At 50.7% G+C, this 16,669-nt stretch overlaps 1 protein-coding gene across 10 annotated transcripts in view; it reads right to left on the bottom strand.

Annotated features, from left to right (window-relative positions):
* The window catches only part of Fgd3 (FYVE, RhoGEF and PH domain containing 3), a 50,040-nt gene that overhangs the window by 12,508 nt on the left and 20,863 nt on the right, over positions 1-16,669 (bottom strand). For 9 of the 10 annotated variants that reach the window (XM_047526981.1, XM_047526978.1, XM_047526983.1 and 6 more), the window contains 10 exons: positions 15,305-15,394; positions 14,495-14,631; positions 12,601-12,757; positions 8,161-8,299; positions 7,385-7,443; positions 6,075-6,221; positions 4,745-4,837; positions 3,087-3,166; positions 1,863-1,893; positions 223-285 (listed from right to left, as the gene is read on the bottom strand). In XM_047526981.1, the coding sequence (XP_047382937.1) occupies positions 223-285; positions 1,863-1,893; positions 3,087-3,166; positions 4,745-4,837; positions 6,075-6,221; positions 7,385-7,443; positions 8,161-8,299; positions 12,601-12,757; positions 14,495-14,631; positions 15,305-15,394 (996 nt within the window). Of the gene's footprint in view, positions 1-222; positions 286-1,272; positions 1,381-1,862; positions 1,894-3,086; positions 3,167-4,744; positions 4,838-6,074; positions 6,222-7,384; positions 7,444-8,160; positions 8,300-12,600; positions 12,758-14,494; positions 14,632-15,304; positions 15,395-16,669 lie in introns of all 10 variants that reach the window. The other variant, XM_047526988.1, reaches the window with a different exon arrangement.

Genomic DNA, 16,669 nt, shown 5'->3' with positions numbered 1-16,669 from the left:
CCGCCACGTGACAACCACCAACAGGCTCCCTCGTGGCCTCTGCCGAGAGCCCCAGCAGTGACCACCTCCAGGACCCACGTCACCAGAGCCTGGTCTCAGACAGAGCCGTGCACTTGAGCACCTGGCCCTGAACAAACTGGGGGTGGGGGAGGCTGGCCTCTGAGCCTTGCTTGACCCCTGCCACCTCCTGCCCCTCTTGACTGCTGGGCGTGGGTCACTTACCCCTATAGCACCTCCACTGCCATCAGTCACCACTGCAGGTTCCACGGAGCTTGTGCTCATCATCTGGAAAGGAATTCAGAGGCTGAGTATAAGGTGGCTCCAAGGCCATAGGGCTGCATGCCCTGGGCAGCAGGGATCACTTCCTCAAACCCAGCGCCTCTGTGCATTGGGGTAGGTGCAAGAGAAAGAATCAGCAAAGTCTGGTAAATTCTGTGATGGTAGTGAGGTGCAGGGTGGAGCTGTTCCCATGGATGGGGCTGCTGAGCAAGGCTTGGCAGGAGGTGCCTCCGCCCAGTCTGAAGGGCAGCACAGGCCCAGGATAGCACCTGAGCACCTCTTTCCGGGGGTCCTCTAGCCCCCAGCACCCAGGAGCAGACACTTCCAGGCCTTCCTCCCAGAGGGCTGTGGTCAGCCTCCTTGTCCATCTGTCTCTCCCAGACAGGAGGGATGGCCGGGCTCTGCCTGGGTCTCAGCCTTGTCTTGCTTCCTGGCTACTCAGTGGACACCCTGCAGCCTGCCTCCTGCATGGACCCAAATCTCCACATGGAGTCTACACCCTGCCCCTCAGGGCAACTCTGCAAGGAATGGGAAGAGCTGCCCTTGCCACTATCCCCAAAGGGCTCTGAGCTGACATCTCCTGGAGCATTTCAGGGAGGAAACACAACTGTAAAAAGATGTCCGTAGTCACTGGACACCCTGGCTTGGTCAGAGTGGCATGTAGGAAGGGCACTGGGGTGATGATGGTGATGATAGTAGTCTAGGAGTGTCCCTGAGCTTCTGTGAAACTCAGGCTCCACAGGTATAAGACAAGACAAGACCCCTCCATGCACAGGGCTGGCATGCCTAAGTGACAAAATGACTAAACACAATGAGATGCTTCTTCCACACAGGCGGGGACCCCCAAGGCTGTAGGGTCCAGCAGACTGCAGGGGGCACTCAGTCAAGGGTGGGCAGGTGAATGCATGTCTGAGCTCCCCACCTGGATGCCTGCCCCTCTCTCCTTGGCAGGCCGCCATCCCCCACCCTCCCTGGCACCCACTGCTAACTCACCGGAGAGTCTGGGGAGAGGCCGGGGTCCTCGTCCAGGCTGCAGGCGCTGCTGAACGCCCTGAAGGTCTCGCTGTTCTGCTTGTGCTTCTCAATGGTGGCCTGGATGACCTGGGCCCAGAGCAGAGCCAGAGGGCCGTCAGAGCTCGAGGAGGACTGGACACTGCTGGGACACCAGCCTGCCTCTGTCCTCGAGGATGGGGTCAGTGTTCCTGGAACACTGCCCACACTTGTGACCATTTTATTTCCCCTCATCAAATAGCATGGGCTCTGCCCTGGAGCCATGGGGACCAAGGAGACCCCCCTCTGAAGGGAGGACACTCACCTGCAGACCCTCTGGGCCCATTTATGCTACTTATTTATGGGGGAGGAGCTCAAACTGGCAAATGGATTGAAAGACTTATGGCATCTGTGGGTGCGAATGAAGAAACATCGATCCCTGCCTAACTTCAGGGGGGACACTGGGAGAAGCAGCGTGGTGTGTGCGGGTGGGGGAGAGACAGTCACAGGGCCACCTCTCTGTTCCAACAGGAAATGGACGCACTGCTCAATAACCTGGGGATCTGGTTATTTCAAAACTTTAGAAGCTTTACCTGAATCCATTCTTTCTTCTCTTCTTCTGTCCTGTGAAAACAAAAACAGTATTTTACTAATACAGCCTTGAATATTGACTGTAAACTCCAGCCTCTCTCAGCCCTGTAGTGAACTCCGAGCCACTCACTCTCCTAACTGTGACTTGAGGCTTGGAAATTTGGCTCTATGGGCCCGAAACAATCGTGGCCAGGTAGCACCAGGCTTGCCTTTGGGACCAGCTGCAGCAATGCCAGTCAGCACCTCTCTGGGCCTCAGGAGATGATCACAAACTCCCAAGTTACTGGTGGGAACTGGGAGGCAGACCTTCCACACACTGACCAAGTGCAAGCCTGGCCTTAGAGGGCAATGGGACAACGGCCACTGAAATTCAGAACGGGCACGCTGCACGTTGACAGCAAAGTTGTCCGAGATGCATCGGATGGATACAATGACACATATGCACAAAAACCTAAGTATGAGGATGCTGTCACCAATGGCCAGAGCGAGATCCAGGGAGGCCCAGGGCTCCATCCATGGGAACACGTTAACGATCATGAGGGAGAATCACACTGCTTAGGAAATGGTGAGAAGATAGGGGATGATTCCTGGAAAATTTAGTGAAAAAGGAGGATGCAGATCCAGTAATAGCACCTGTGACCATCACATCTGGAGAGGTGATTTTTGAAGTGGGGTTAGGGGACTGGGGCTGCGGCTCAGTGGCAGAGCACTTGCCTAGCACGTGTGAGGCACTAGGTTTGATCCTCAGTGGCACCACGTAAAAAAATAAAATAGATAAATAAAGTAAATTAAAAAACAAAACAAAAAAAAACACTAAAAGTTTCTTTTAAAAAAAAAAAAAAAACAGCATATATGGGGCTGGGTGAGAAAGCACTTGCCTAGCACTTGCAAGGCCCTGGGCTCAGTTCCCAGGGCTGATAAAAAATAAAATTAAATAAAAACAAATCCTGATCAAAAGTTCTGGAAAAGTGGGTGAGTGCAGAAATTTCCAGAAGGATACTTAAAAGCTGGCTAAGAATATCTGCTGACCCTGGGGAATAGGAACTGGGCAGAGGCTCAATTTTCATTGACTTCCCCTTGGTATTGTGAAATATTGAACTAAGGATAAAAGAAAAAAATAAAAACATATTGAAAGTTTATTGCATTTAGAAAACTACACCATCTGCCACAAGCTGAGGTCAAAGATGTTCACGGAGCAGCAGACACCAGCGAGGCTAGAGCCATACCGGGCCTGCAGCTCCAGGGACCTTTTCCTTCCCGTGAGGATGAACGTGTGTGCTGCATTTGGCTTGACACTGTCCTGCACCTGCGGGAACAAGAACACAGAACCAAACATAAACAAACACCAGCCCATGGTCCTAGCTCTTCCTTAACACCAGCCACGTGCTCCTTTTTTCTCCCATGGAGAATAATCTTTGAAATTTTTGCCTGAGGAGAGGTCAGAGGTGACCCAGTGTGCTCTCAGCTCTAGACTGAGGCTCAGGTTCAGGGTGGCTGATGGCAACTGCTGCACAAGCTGACCCATGGGGGATAGTGGACCATCTTCCCTGCCCACAGAGGGTTGGGGACCCTGTGCTTGGAACGCGGCTGACCACATGCCTATCCAAATGCACCTGCTCATCAGGCCTCCTCTGGAGTGGCCCCCAGCCAGTCCCAGCCCAGCCTTTCCCACCAGCCCTTCCAGGGACCACCTCCCTGCAGCAGGTGCACCCCTCCGGAGGGATGCGAATCTTATGAGAAGAGCCAGGAAGGCCTCGGCCACCTTGCAGCTATCTGAGTTCACACAGGGTAGGTGCATCCGCAGTATAAAAGACATAAACAGAAGAGCACGCACCCAGACAGAATGGGTGACAGCTTTGCTTCTTCCTAGAGTCTCAGATTCCATGCTGTCCCCATGCTCCTCACCAGGTCTCCTCACCAGACCACAGAGCACAGTGGCAGAACAGAATTGGTGATCCCTGTGGCCCTCAGGTCCTATTGGAATCCATCCCCTCCCAGCACCTGCCAGCTGGTGCCTTTAAGGAATACTTACTCTGGACCTTGCTCAGAACCTCTGGGCTCCCCCACCCATGAACTGAGAACTGCATTAACACATCAAATTCACTAATAGGGCTGATTTCTTATCAAGAACATTGGGAAAATGGTTTCTTCTAACTATGGAAAAAGGTATTTTTCCCCCCTCTGGTTAGCCACTTGTAGTAATTGTGTTTTCTTAACCTTGATTCAGAGAATTTTGAGGAAAGAAGGAATTTTTTGTGTGTGTCATTTAAGCAAAACTTTACTTTTGAAATGATTAAACACTTTCATGTAACCAATATTTTTGGAGCACTGGCTAATTCAAAGCCTTCCCCACAGGGGACAGCATTCATTTCATCCACTACCATGAGATATGGAACAGGCTTACAGAACAGGGGGACAGCAAGGACTTACAGGCACCTGTAAACTCCCTGCTGGCTCCAAGAGGGTATAGAAAGGACAGAACTCAGGGCCCAGTGTCCAGGCAGGGGAAGAAGACCCATGAGCCATCTCAAATTTGTTTCTTCAACCTGAGCATCACCTTTGGGCCTGTAAATGGGGCCCTGTGACCTGGCCTTAGGTGACCCACTGACAACCCCTGCAGCTCCTGAGGCTGTGCACTTGAGATTCCTAATCACCTCCTGTGTCACTTCATCATTTCACATGGGGCCAGCAGGGACCTGGCAGATGTGTCAGACAAGAGAGTGCGGAATCCTGCCCACCCAGCCCAAGATGCCAGGGCCGCGATGACGTTCCAGCCACCCCTTAGTCACCTAGAGAGCTAGTGGCCAGAGTCTATGTCCTCACCCCTACTTGGTGCCACCCCCAGTGTGTGGGTGGCAGGCTTGGGACAAAGGGGCTCACCCACCTGGAGACCAGAGATGTCCATTTTCTCCCTGACACTGAACTTCTGGCCCATGAGTCGCAGTTTGGGCACACAGTAGAGGACCATGCTGTTGAACTGAAAGAAGGACAGCATGGTGAGGGGCCCCAGGACGCTTACTCCTAAGTTCTTCTTTAAGGTCACAAAGTAAAACGTATTTTTTAAAAGAATCAGACAGGGGCAGGGGGTGTAGCTCAGTGGTAGAGGACTGGCCTAGCGTGTGAAGCCCTGGGTTTGATCCCCAGTACCTTGAAGGAAATTAAATAAATAAATAAATAAATTGAGAAAGGCATGGTGGTAATCCCAGCTATTCAAGAGGCTGAGGTGAGAGGATTATGAGTTTGAGGCCAGCCTGGGCAACTTAGTGAAATCCTATTTTAAAAATAAATAAATAAATAAATAAATATATATATAAATAAATACATAAAGATGTGTGCAATCATTTTAGCTATGGCTACGTCTATCTTTGAGCAAGGAGATGACTGTGGATGATAGCTTTATTTTTGTTGAATTCCTAGTTTTTCATTTGTCCACCAGGCACATGAGCTAATCATGTAATAAGAAAGCAAAACTTTTGAATAAGCTACTGACATATGCCCAAACATGAATGAATCCCAGAAATTCACTTATTGAGGGAATGAAGCCAGATTTGTCTCATGGCATTTATGTCCTGTTCTGGAAAAGTGAAACCATAGAAACCGAGAACAGATCGATGGCAGCCAGGGGCTGCAGGAACACTTAACTACACAGGGACAGGACAAGGGATGTGGAGGCAGTGATCATATTCTTCTGTAACTTGATTATGGTTACATGGACTGAATTTGTCAAAAATCAGAACTGTGCCGCAAAAGTGATTTTCTGAATGTAAATTTCTAAAACTTACTTAAAGGCACTTGCAAAGATCTAACTGCTTATTCAAGAAGAATAGAAGCGAGGGGAAATGATCAGGTGCCTGGAACGGCTCTCTCGCTGTAATTCCTTCCTGTCTTTCCCCCTCCCTCCGAATCAGAGTTTGGTTCTGACATCGTTGGAGTCACAATGTGAGACTCCAGTTCCTTACATTCTCCCGGTTGCTGGAGACTGCTCAGCTCCAGCAGAGATAGACTAGGGAGCACAGAGATGGATGTAAGGGACAAAAATACGAGACCTTTGTAGCAAACAGGGCAGAGCCACTGGCAAAAATGGTGCCTTCAGTCCTGATAGGAGAGGGCACAGGAGAGCCATGTCCTTGAGCCACAGGAGCCCTGTCAGTTCTTCTCAGGGACTGAAGGGGCAGGCAAGGGAGCTCTGACGCCAGGGTGGCAGCTGGACTCACCAAGAAGAGGTGGCGGTCCTGGGCGGTGCCATTCTTGGCTGACAGCTTCTGAATGTGGCCCTCCTTGATCAGCTCATTGGCGGGGTTGACGATGTCTTCCTCCCCACCCAGCTGCTCATACACCTCCAGGAGCTTGTGCATTTTCTCCTGCAAGAGACACAGGACTCAGGCAGGAGTGAGGTTCCAGGGGCTGCTGGGGACCCAGGTGAGTGGTGTCTTTACTGCAAACTGTGACCCAGAACCCAATAGGGTAGTGGGCCTGCTGACAATGGAGTGGGAGGGAAATATGAGGGGACATTTGAGTTGGGTATTAAAGGACGAACAGAAGTTCATCATGCAAAATAATAGTAATAATAAATAAACAGCTACCTGCATTGCTATCTGTTTAACTCATTTAATTCTGACACCAACTGTATGAAGTGGGCACAATTAGACAGGGAAAATGAAGCATGAAGAGATCAGTTTAGTGGCCATGATTCAGAAAGAATCAATCCATGTGTCACCTTTCCCAAGCCCTGGTGATGGATAGGGTGGTCACATAGCCAATCAGAACCCTGAGGTGTGATGGGATAGGGTCAGTAGCTCATGGTCTCCCAGCTCTGAGCTGGAAGCCAATGCAGCAGAAGGTAGGACTGATCCTGAAGGGACTTGACAATGGCAACATGGTCTGGGCCTGGACCTGCCATGACTCAGCAGCTCCTGTTGTTGGCCTTGAATGACCTTGTCCTGCACACCTAGGATCATGGAGGTTTGGCCTGTCCTATCTCTGGCATGGATGCAGTAGATGCAAGTGGACTGAAAAACACAGCAAGGATGTGGGGGATTCTGAAGGAATGGATAGGACAGGGCTAAGGACCTTGCGGGGATTAGGGACAAGCAGATATCAGGTGTACATACAGGGAAGTTGGGTATGCACCCTAGCAGAGGGCAGGGCTTATACCTGGCCTGTACTAGGAGAGCTGAGCTTACAGCCAGCACGTACTGGGGGCAGGTCTTACACATGGCAGATTTGAGGGAAGCTGGGCATGGCGTGCCTAGGGCTGTACTAGAGCTGGCTGGGTGTACCCACCTGGCTTGTTCTAAGGGGGCTGAGCACCTACCTGGTATGTACTAGGGAGGCAAGGTGTACACCAGGCAGGCCTGCCCAGCATGAGACAGAGTCCCTGACCACTCTAAGGGCAGGGGACGAAGGTGCTCCCTGGGGGCCACCTGGGAACAGGGTACATGTGCTCGCTAAAGCAGCCCACCAGCCCTGACTCCTGCACTGCTCTGCCACTTACAGCACCCCACCCCCCGCAGCCCTCACTCACCATTTTCCGAATGGCGGCATTGGAGTGGTTGGCAGCTGTGGAAATGAGCTCTAGGGACCCTGTAGGAGGAGGAACCAAGTTACCCTGGGCACAGAGTGACCAGGGTACACACTCTTACAGGAGAGGCCAACTCTGGGGCTGCGGGCAGCTCTCCAGTGGGGTGGCGTTTTTCCTACACTCAGCCTTTCTGAGGGTGCTGGGTCTGCTCCTGGTGCCTGGCCCAGGAACAGGGTGGGGTCAAGGCCCTGCAGACACACCTCACTTGTTGGCTGCCTGCTAGGGCCAACGCCAAGTGGGACCCCCACTCTCCTGCATGGACTCCTGTCCTGTGCTGCCACCAGCCACAATGGTCACTGCTAGTGGACCAGGAGTGACCCTCATCAGCCCCACTGGGTCCTTCCTATGTCTAAACTCTGGGTGGGGCCAACGTTTGGCAGCACATTCCCCAGAACCAGTGCCCCCATCACACGTCTGGTGGAGGAGATTTACTAAGTCACCTCCTGAAGGGGTTCCCTGTTGAACTCTCCGATTCTGTCTCTTTCTCTCTCCCCCATCTCTCTTTCTCTGTATGTCTCTCTCCCCCTCCTCTGTTTCTGTCTCTGTCTCTCCCTCCTTGCCCCTCTGTCTTTCTGATTCTGCGCCTCTCTCTCTTCTCTATCTCTCTGCTCTCTCTGTGTCTCTGTGTCTCTGCCCCTCTCCCTCTCCTGCACCCCAGGTTTCAGCAGGTGTCGCTCGCCCATCCCAGGGCCCCTCACTTCACGGCCGCCTCCACTCACTCTCGGCATCCTTCCAGTCTGGGGCATCCCTAGGGAGCCTCTTCAGATAGTCCTTGAGCAGCAGCTCGTAGCGGGGGACCCTCTGCACGGGTTCCAGCATGTGGTGCTGCAGCGTCAGGTTCCCACACACATCCTGCTTCTGTGGGGACAAAGGGCAGTGCGGGGCACCCTGAGGACACACACGTCAATGCTGCTTCTGGCCACCACAATCCCAGCAGGCTGCCTGGAGCGGCCTGCCCTTGAAGACACGACTGGACCGACCATGCTTTGTAACAGGGGAGCTCAGGCTCAGAGAGGGGCAGAGAGGAAGCCAGGAGCAGAAGCCCGCCTGGGACAGCTGTGGACCCAGAGCTCGCTCTGTGGATGCACCCTCAGTGGAGAAATGAACACCGGACAAGGCTGCCCCCTGCCGGCGAGAGTGAGTTTTCTGCACCATGTTCACGTGTGGATCTGAGCCGAGCCCCCTCCCCTCTGCTGGGAGATGGAGAAGAGCTCTTCCTTACTCTTCCTACAGGGAATCAGGCCAGCATCTCCCCTCACACCTACAGCTGCTCTCAGAGTGCCGAAGACTCTTTCATTATAAACACAAGAGTGGCTGGGCGCGGTGGCGCACGCCTCTAATCCCAGTGGCTTGGGAGACTGAGGTAGGAGGATTGCAGGTTCAAAGCCAGCCTCAGCAACTTAGTGAGGCTGTACACAACCTAGTGAGACACTGTCTCAAAATAAAAAATAAAAGAACTGGGCACCTGGCTCAGTGGTTAAGCGCCCCTGGGTTCAATCCCTGGTACCAAATAAAATAAAATAAAAATTTTAAATCCCACGAGAGTGAACAATCAGGTGGGCAGGTGGTGTGCTAAGTCCCTGAAGGCCAGGTCCCTGTCCAACAGTGCTCATGGCTCTCTGCATACCTCCCTGGACGCTGCCTCTGAACAGTTCCCCTCTTCCAGCCCTTCAGCACCTCCTCACTACTGCCACCTGGGAGATCCAGACCCTCAGGCAGCATGCAAGCTCCAGACATGCAGGGCTGCATGCTGTCCCCATGACCTCTGCCTGACTTGGGGTTTCCTGGCCACGTCACCTTCTTTTTTTTTTTTTTTTTTTTTGTGGTGCTGAGGATTGAACCTAGGTCCTCATGTATGCTAGGCAAACACTCAACCACTGAACCACATCCCCAGCCCCACACCACCTTCTTTGCTCCTCTCTCAACCATGCTCACGAGGCCACGTGTCTTGGCTAAGAGGACCTGCTGCTTCTGTCGCACTGTCCACCTGCTCCACCATTCCCTTGCCAGCAACTCAATGGCCTCACCTGCCTCAGGGCCCAGAATGACACGGTTTTCAGCTCAGATAAGACTGGATACAACAGGGCTAGAAACACCCTCATTTACAACCTTCATGAAAACAATTGTTTGAGGCGAGAATCATCAAGAATGATGAAGAGCGTACTCACATAGCGTCAAGGTGTCTCCCTAGGAGGTAGCTTAATAATAGGGAGGAAAAATCTAACTTCCTGATGGAGAGACCTGGCAGACACACCCTTAATCAAATGAGCATCCTCAGAAGTGGGGCACATGGGAATGGCGTCTGGCCAGGCAGGACGCAGTGAGAACACAGCCTCGCTCCAGTGAAACTCACAAAAGGAACCGCTGAGTCGAATCACATACAAACAGCTCACAGACCCAAACTGAGAGACAGTGTGCGGACAGAGGCCTGTTCTGGTAGAAAGGAGACAAACCTGAAAATGAACACAATGTGTGGTCTTGGCTTGGGTGACGGACCAGGGAGGGAAGGGAGGAAGGAAGGAAGGAAAAGAACATCACTGGGTCAGCTGTGACATTTGGGCGTGCGTTTCGGAGTAGTGTGACATCAGTGCAAAAGTCCTGGTTTGATCCCTGTGCTGTGGTCACGTGGGGGAACGTTCTCATTCACATTTAAGGAAAAAGGCTAACAGTGTAACTTAGTCTTCAAAGACTCAGGAAAGAACAACCATACCTATGTGTCTAGAGAGAATGATGGACAGGACAAAAGGCTACCGGTTTGTAACAGTTTGTCATTTTTGCAACTTTTAAAAAAATGTTTAAAATTATTTAAAAATAAAAGTTTTACTTTAAATGTGCCTTGGATTGCACAAAGGAAATCTTCGGAGGCCACAGGAAAATTGACCATGATGCTATCCCGTTCTGTCCACTCCAGGGCTTCTCGGCCTTGGCCTATGGACATTTGGGTGGGAAACTTTCTGGACTGTCCTGTGCACTGCAGGGCATCTCCAGCTTCCACCCACCTGATGCCAGGAACAACATTAATGTCTACAGACATGGTTTAGGTCCCTGGGGGCCAATGTCACCTGCAGAGAATAACTGGACCAGGCTGATACCAAGGGGTAGACCTTCCCACAGCCTGCCTGGTTCAGCACCAGAGTGTGGGGACATGTGACTGTGGGTCATGTCTGCCAGGCAGATGCTGCTTGAGACAATGAAGTGCTGGGACCGTCATTAGACACATTTGTTTGACTTTCCAATCCTGAAAGACTCTTATCACTGGGGACCTTCCAGACGCAACAAGCTGGCCTGCCCAACATGGGGACAGCAGACTGTGCCGGGCTGAGTGTCTGTCTTCATCTCAGGAAGGAGCTCCATGGCACACGTGTCACGGTGCATGGCTGCCTGAGTAGTGTCCCATCTCCCAGGAAGAAAGCAAGCTCCCCAGTGTCCCTCCCCTCCTCCTGCATTCTGAGACCTAGAGGGGAGATGTGGCTGACGGACAACCTGGGGAACAAACCAAATGAACCCCGATTTAACCTGTTCTTTCTCAAAATAACCAAGTCAGAGCTCAACTGGCCAATGCAAATTTAGCCAGAGGTCAGCTTCCTCAGTTATAGCACTAAGATGATGATGGCAGTGTAGGGGGAGGAGGAGGCAGAGGAGGGAAAAGATACGGAAACGGCAAACCTAAGCGCAGTAGGACTAGGAAGGACACTCAGGCCATGTGCAGTTTGGGTCAGGGAGGAGCGGAGGGGACCCCAGTCGTGGTTCCTCTGGATACTTTATGGTGCATTGATTGGTAATATGACTTTAAGGGAAACACGCTTCCTGGGAAAGAAAACTTGTTGTCACTTGTGTCTTGGAAAGCAAACTTTTGTCCTGGTCCCCCCTGTAGGACTCAGGAAGCCAGCATCTCCACCAGCCAAAATGCTCCTTCCTCTGAGAAATCACACTCAGGCTGGTCCCTGTCTGCCCCGGAGGCCTGGCTGTCACCGCATCTGTGGACAATGCAAGTTGGGTGAATGACGAGAGTGTCCTGTGGGAGCTGCTGTGTCAGCAAAAATACAGCTCATGGAGGCTGGACATGGCTATTCCCTGGATACAGCCAGGGTGAGAACCAGAGAGGAGAGAGGCCAAAGGGGAAAGGAGGGGCTCAGGGGGAGGCCATGGCTGTCTTCTCTGGGGCCTGACTCTGCTACTGAGTCAGGGGCACTAGGAAACCATGGTGCTTTCCTGAGATGGCCCGGTGAAAAGATATTAGGGGCCACCCCAAATCCAGGCCTTGCTTCCATACCCAGCAGTGAGCACTCAAGGCCCACAACCCCTCCAAGCTACAGTGAGGCCAGGGGAAGAGATGTGTGGTGTGCACGCACACTCAGGATCACTACTGTGCTGGGACAAGCAGCTGACTACGGACCTGGGTTCTTCCCACACACACGGGACACTATATTGATCTACCTTTTAAAAAAGCATAACTTGATCTTTTCTCATGCTTTCTCTCCTCCTGACTCACTTTCTTTCTCCTCCTTGCTTTTCCACTCTCTCTAGCACGTGCCCTTTCTCTTTCCTTTCTCTTTTTCTCTCATTTTCTCTCTTACCCTGCAGGGAGACACTCTGTTTGCTTAATAAACTCCTTATGTGAAAAAAAAAAAAAAAAAAAACTTTTTTTTTAATCAGTGAATGTAGGTACTTAAAAACCAAAAATTCTATATCGTCATCCCCACCATAAAGCTAAAAAAAAAAAGATGGGGAAAAATAAATCATGACAGGTGTGATAGATAAAAGTCGAAGTTCTTAACATACAAAAACCTTGTGAATCAGTAAGAAAAAGACCAATACGTCAGGAGACAAGGGCACAGGGGTTGTAAATGGGCTGTGTTCAAAGAAGAAGAAAAGATCAAAAGGACACCTTCTCAATGCCTGCCTTACACACTAAGGGATGCCTGGAGTCAGAGACAGTTCTCTGAATCCAGGTGCTATCAAATAAATAATTTGTGTCACTAAGCCACGATTTTTCCATCTTTGAAATGGGAATGAGGATTTATCCCTGGGAGTCAGATCAAAGTGTCCATGGAACACCAGGACACATCCCATAATTTCACTGATTTTCTCCGTGTTCCAAACACACCCAGCTCCAGGAGCCTCGAGGATGTCTGTGCCCACACGCTGCAGCCGCCTACCTGGATGCTGTGGATAACATCCTTAAATGGCAGCGAGCGCTGGGTCCACGTGCTCACCAGCCCCACTGCCCGGTCAAAGTTCTTGACGTACTCTCCATACATCTTCAGGAATGGAGCCAGCTTCTGCAAGATGTCCCCAAGTCGGGGGTTTGTGTCCCTTTGTAGAGGAGTAAGGTCATCAGAGAAGTGGCCAGGGTGGGAGGGGGCTCCTGAGGTTAGTGGACATGAACTTCACCCATGAACTGCATCGGGGTATATGGGGCAGCCAAGGGCAACAACCTGAGTCCCTGTGTTGTGTGATGGTGGGCACATGGTTCACCTGCTCCGAGCCTGTTTCCTCCCCTGTGTTTTGGAGGGTAGAATATAACATGTTGCTGGATATTTAAGGAGAAGATGTCTATTAAACACCTCAACAGCTCAGGCTGAGAACCAGAGCCCAAACACGAGTGCACTCACAGTAGAGGAACAGGGCACGGTTTATAAGAGGATCAATTTCACACCTTTTAAGTGAACAAAGGTTGGAAACCATGGTTCTATCCAATGCTGACAAAGTCACAAGACACTAGCACTTTGCAGTACTGATCATACATACTTCCTGCTGTTCCGGACAGGGCTTTGCAAAAAAGCTGCGAGAAGTGAAAAGCATACTAATAGTCTTTGATTTTGGAACTCTCTGTTGGAGATTTATTCTAAGTAAATAATTACAAGGAAAGAAAAAGGCCTTAGGCACACAGCCACAGCTGGGGTGCTCCTTTGAAAGTGTACATGTGGGTTTGATTGAAAGGCCCAGCAACCAGGGAGGGTGGATCAGTGGTTGGACCCCTGCACCTTAGTCAGAAAGGGAGCTGAGGAGGCTGCCTGATATACTACGGTTGAATCTCGGCAGCGTGAAAGCAGAGTCTGTCTCTAACGGGCATGGACTGTTAGCCAGCACATACCCAGTCCTGACTGCCTTGGGGACATAGTGTAACCTGCTCTGCAGCTGGACTCTGTCCTTCTGAATATTCACAAAGTGACTCATCCCCACCCTGAGCTACAGGTGAAAGAACCCCCAGTCAAGCCCCCTGGTTCTGGGCTCTGGGGACACCAAGAGGAAGCCAGGTCTGTGAAGGAGACAGACAGCAGAGACCCTAAGCCAAGCTTTAGGTTTCCCAGAATTTGGGATGAGGGTGCACATAATAAGGAGAAGTGGTGGGTTGGGGGTCTTATCTGTGATTTTTCATTAATTGTGTCTATAACCGAACTGTCCCTTTGCTAAAAATGGGCAGAAGCAGCTGAGGGGTCAAAGGAGGAAGATCTGTGACCCACTGTTGAGGGGTAGAAAATCTCATTCTTTTTAAAAGCTAAGGGGGAGTACATGCTAGCAGGAAAAATGAGACCGACTAGCACCATTGGCTCACCATTTTGTGTTTCTGGATATCAAGCCTCATTTAAATTCCATGGATCCCTGAGTGGTATTAAAAGCCCTCATTTTGTATCATTGGCTTCCTCAAAATTTAAGACTTGGGCCTGGCCTAGTGGTAGATGCCTGTAATCCCAGCAGTTCAAGAGGCTGAGGAGGAGGATCTCAAGTTCAAAGTCAGTCTCAGCAAAAGCGAGGGGCTAAGCAACTCAGTGAGACCCTGTCTAAATAAAATACAAATTAAGGCTGGGGATGTGGCTCAGTGGTCAAGTGCCCCTGAATTAAATCTCTGGTACCTCCCCCGGAAAACTTAAGGCTTGGAGACTCTAAGTGGCCCATCAAGGACACCAACAAGGAAGGGTGGACCTGGGATTGGACCTAGAACCAAGCAGAGAAGGGAGGCGCCCAGGCCACCATAAGACAGTTCCCCGAGGTGCCTGCCTGGTTCTTAAACACATGAACGGGGTGGGGGTGGCCCTGGATGGTCCTCACCACTCCTCCGTGATCCGCCGCTGCAGCTCAGGCAGCAGGAACTGGCCGTGGAAGCGGTAGATGGAGGAGATGTTGGAGAAGATGCCAGTGGTGACTTCTGAGGGGATCCCCGCTTTCCTCAGTGTGGTGCAGAAAACCTGGGCATGAAGAAGCTCACGTCAACCAGGGAGCATGGGCCTCGGTGGGCAGTTACCGTGAGAGTAGGGGGCACTGGGCAGAGACTCCACCCTGTCTTCTTAATGAATGTCAGAGTCATCGTCCTCCTTTGTCAAACTGGTTCAAAAATCCTGGTGGTCTTAACACAAGCTTATTTATGACTCAGAGTTGTGGGTGACACAGGAGCAGCCCCTGGGGAAGGACCAAGACATCTTCCTCTTCCCCTTCTCACAAGAAATGAAAGGCCAAGATTTCCTTCTTTGGCTTCTGAGATTCACACAGAAGCAACACACCCTGTCAAGTCTTGGTTTCCACGGGCACTTTATTTCCTGTGCTCAGAGGCCCCATGTTACCTCATGAACTCTCCCACCCCAACTTATATATGCAAAAAAAATGCCTAGCAGTCATTTACATGCTCAGATAATCAACCACCAAGAAGAGTCCCAAAGGTGATTGGACAGAACCTTTGCCCCAGAGCCACCAGTACTGAAAGTAAAACGTATATTTCTAGACCAGACTTAAGTTTGTCTGAGTTTTAGCATTTTGTACTCCAATTGTAATGCCCAATCCTTGTAGGGATGAAGAGTTCGTCTTTGAAACTGCCCACAGGAATTCTGCGAGTGGACAAAACCCAGTCCCTGAGCCAAGGGCTACCTGGTCCAGCAGGTGCAGCCGCCTCACGTAGGTCTCCTCGGTGTGCAGGAGTTCCTGGGCAATGTGGAACAGCTTCTGCGGGTCAGAACACTGCAGGGAGGAGGAAAGCCGCGGGGTTACCTGCAGTGCACCAGGATGACCAGGAGCCAATAGGACTGAAGTAGGCCACTGGGACTGGGACAGGCGTCCGTTCTCATGGATGCTATTTCCCCGGAGGGATCCAGGAAAAGCACAACTGGGCCCCCAAAACAACCATACTCCAGAGATGACTCTCCATTCCTGGAGCTTTGACTGCAGAGAAGCTGCAGTGATCACAGAAAATTCATATTGCAGTGTTGGGGATGTAGCTCAGTGGAAGTGTTTGCCTAGCATACATGAGGCCCTAGGTTTGATCCCCAGCACTGGAAAATAAAAAAATTACAAAGTAATTGCAAAGCAATATCAGATGGCAGTCTAAGAAGCTGCAGGCCCTCCTTCCTCCAGAGAAACACAGACTGAACAATAATACAGACTAGAAAATCTCTAGGAGAAAGCTAAAGACCAGAGGAGAAGCCATAGCATCCACGATTGTAAAATCAAGAAGGGATTCCAGAGGAAAGTGTAAGAAAATTGGCGGCATGTGGCAATTGGCATGCCTGTCTTAGTCTCTTTGTGCTGCAATAACAAAATATCTGAGAATGGTAACTTATAAAAAACAGAAATTTATTTCTCACAGTTATGGAGACTAGAAGTCCAAGATCAAGGTACCAGTAGATTTGGTGTTGGATGAGGTCACAGTCTCTGTTTTCAAAATGATGACTTGAATGCTTGCCCGCACATGACAGAGGGATAGAAGGTCAAAAGGCGGGTAAATGCTGTGTCCTCAAGTAGCAGAAGAGCAGAGGAGAATGAACCCACAGATTTCCTTTCTTCACTTTATTTTATTACTTCTTAATTTTTATAGTGCTGAGAATCGAACCCTGGGTTCAGGCATGCTAGGCAAGCCCCTGCCCTTCCTCCCTCCCTTTTATAAGAGCCTTAATCCCATCCATGAAAGCTCTGTCCTCATGACTTATTCACCTCAAAAAGACCCCACCTCTCAGTACTATCACTTTAGTGATTAAGTCTTAACATGTAAATTTGGGAGTACACATTCAGTCCATAGAAGTGCCCTTTAGTACTCCTCTCCCAATGCAACATAGCAGGGAACAACTGGGAGGCAACTCCCATACCAGGGCTCCTCCTACAGGACAAGAATAAATACCCATGGTTCTGGCTTGTCTAAGGGCTGCCCAAGGGACTGGACTCTATCTTATCTGAGTGCAGAACTAATGAGATCAGCATTTGAAAGGCACAGAAAACTAAGCCTAACGGTACATTAGATCC

This window comes from Sciurus carolinensis, chromosome 15 (assembly GCF_902686445.1).
Source record: "Sciurus carolinensis chromosome 15, mSciCar1.2, whole genome shotgun sequence".
Classification (NCBI taxonomy): domain Eukaryota; kingdom Metazoa; phylum Chordata; class Mammalia; order Rodentia; family Sciuridae; genus Sciurus; species Sciurus carolinensis.
This window is presented reverse-complemented; position numbering and strand designations above follow the sequence as displayed.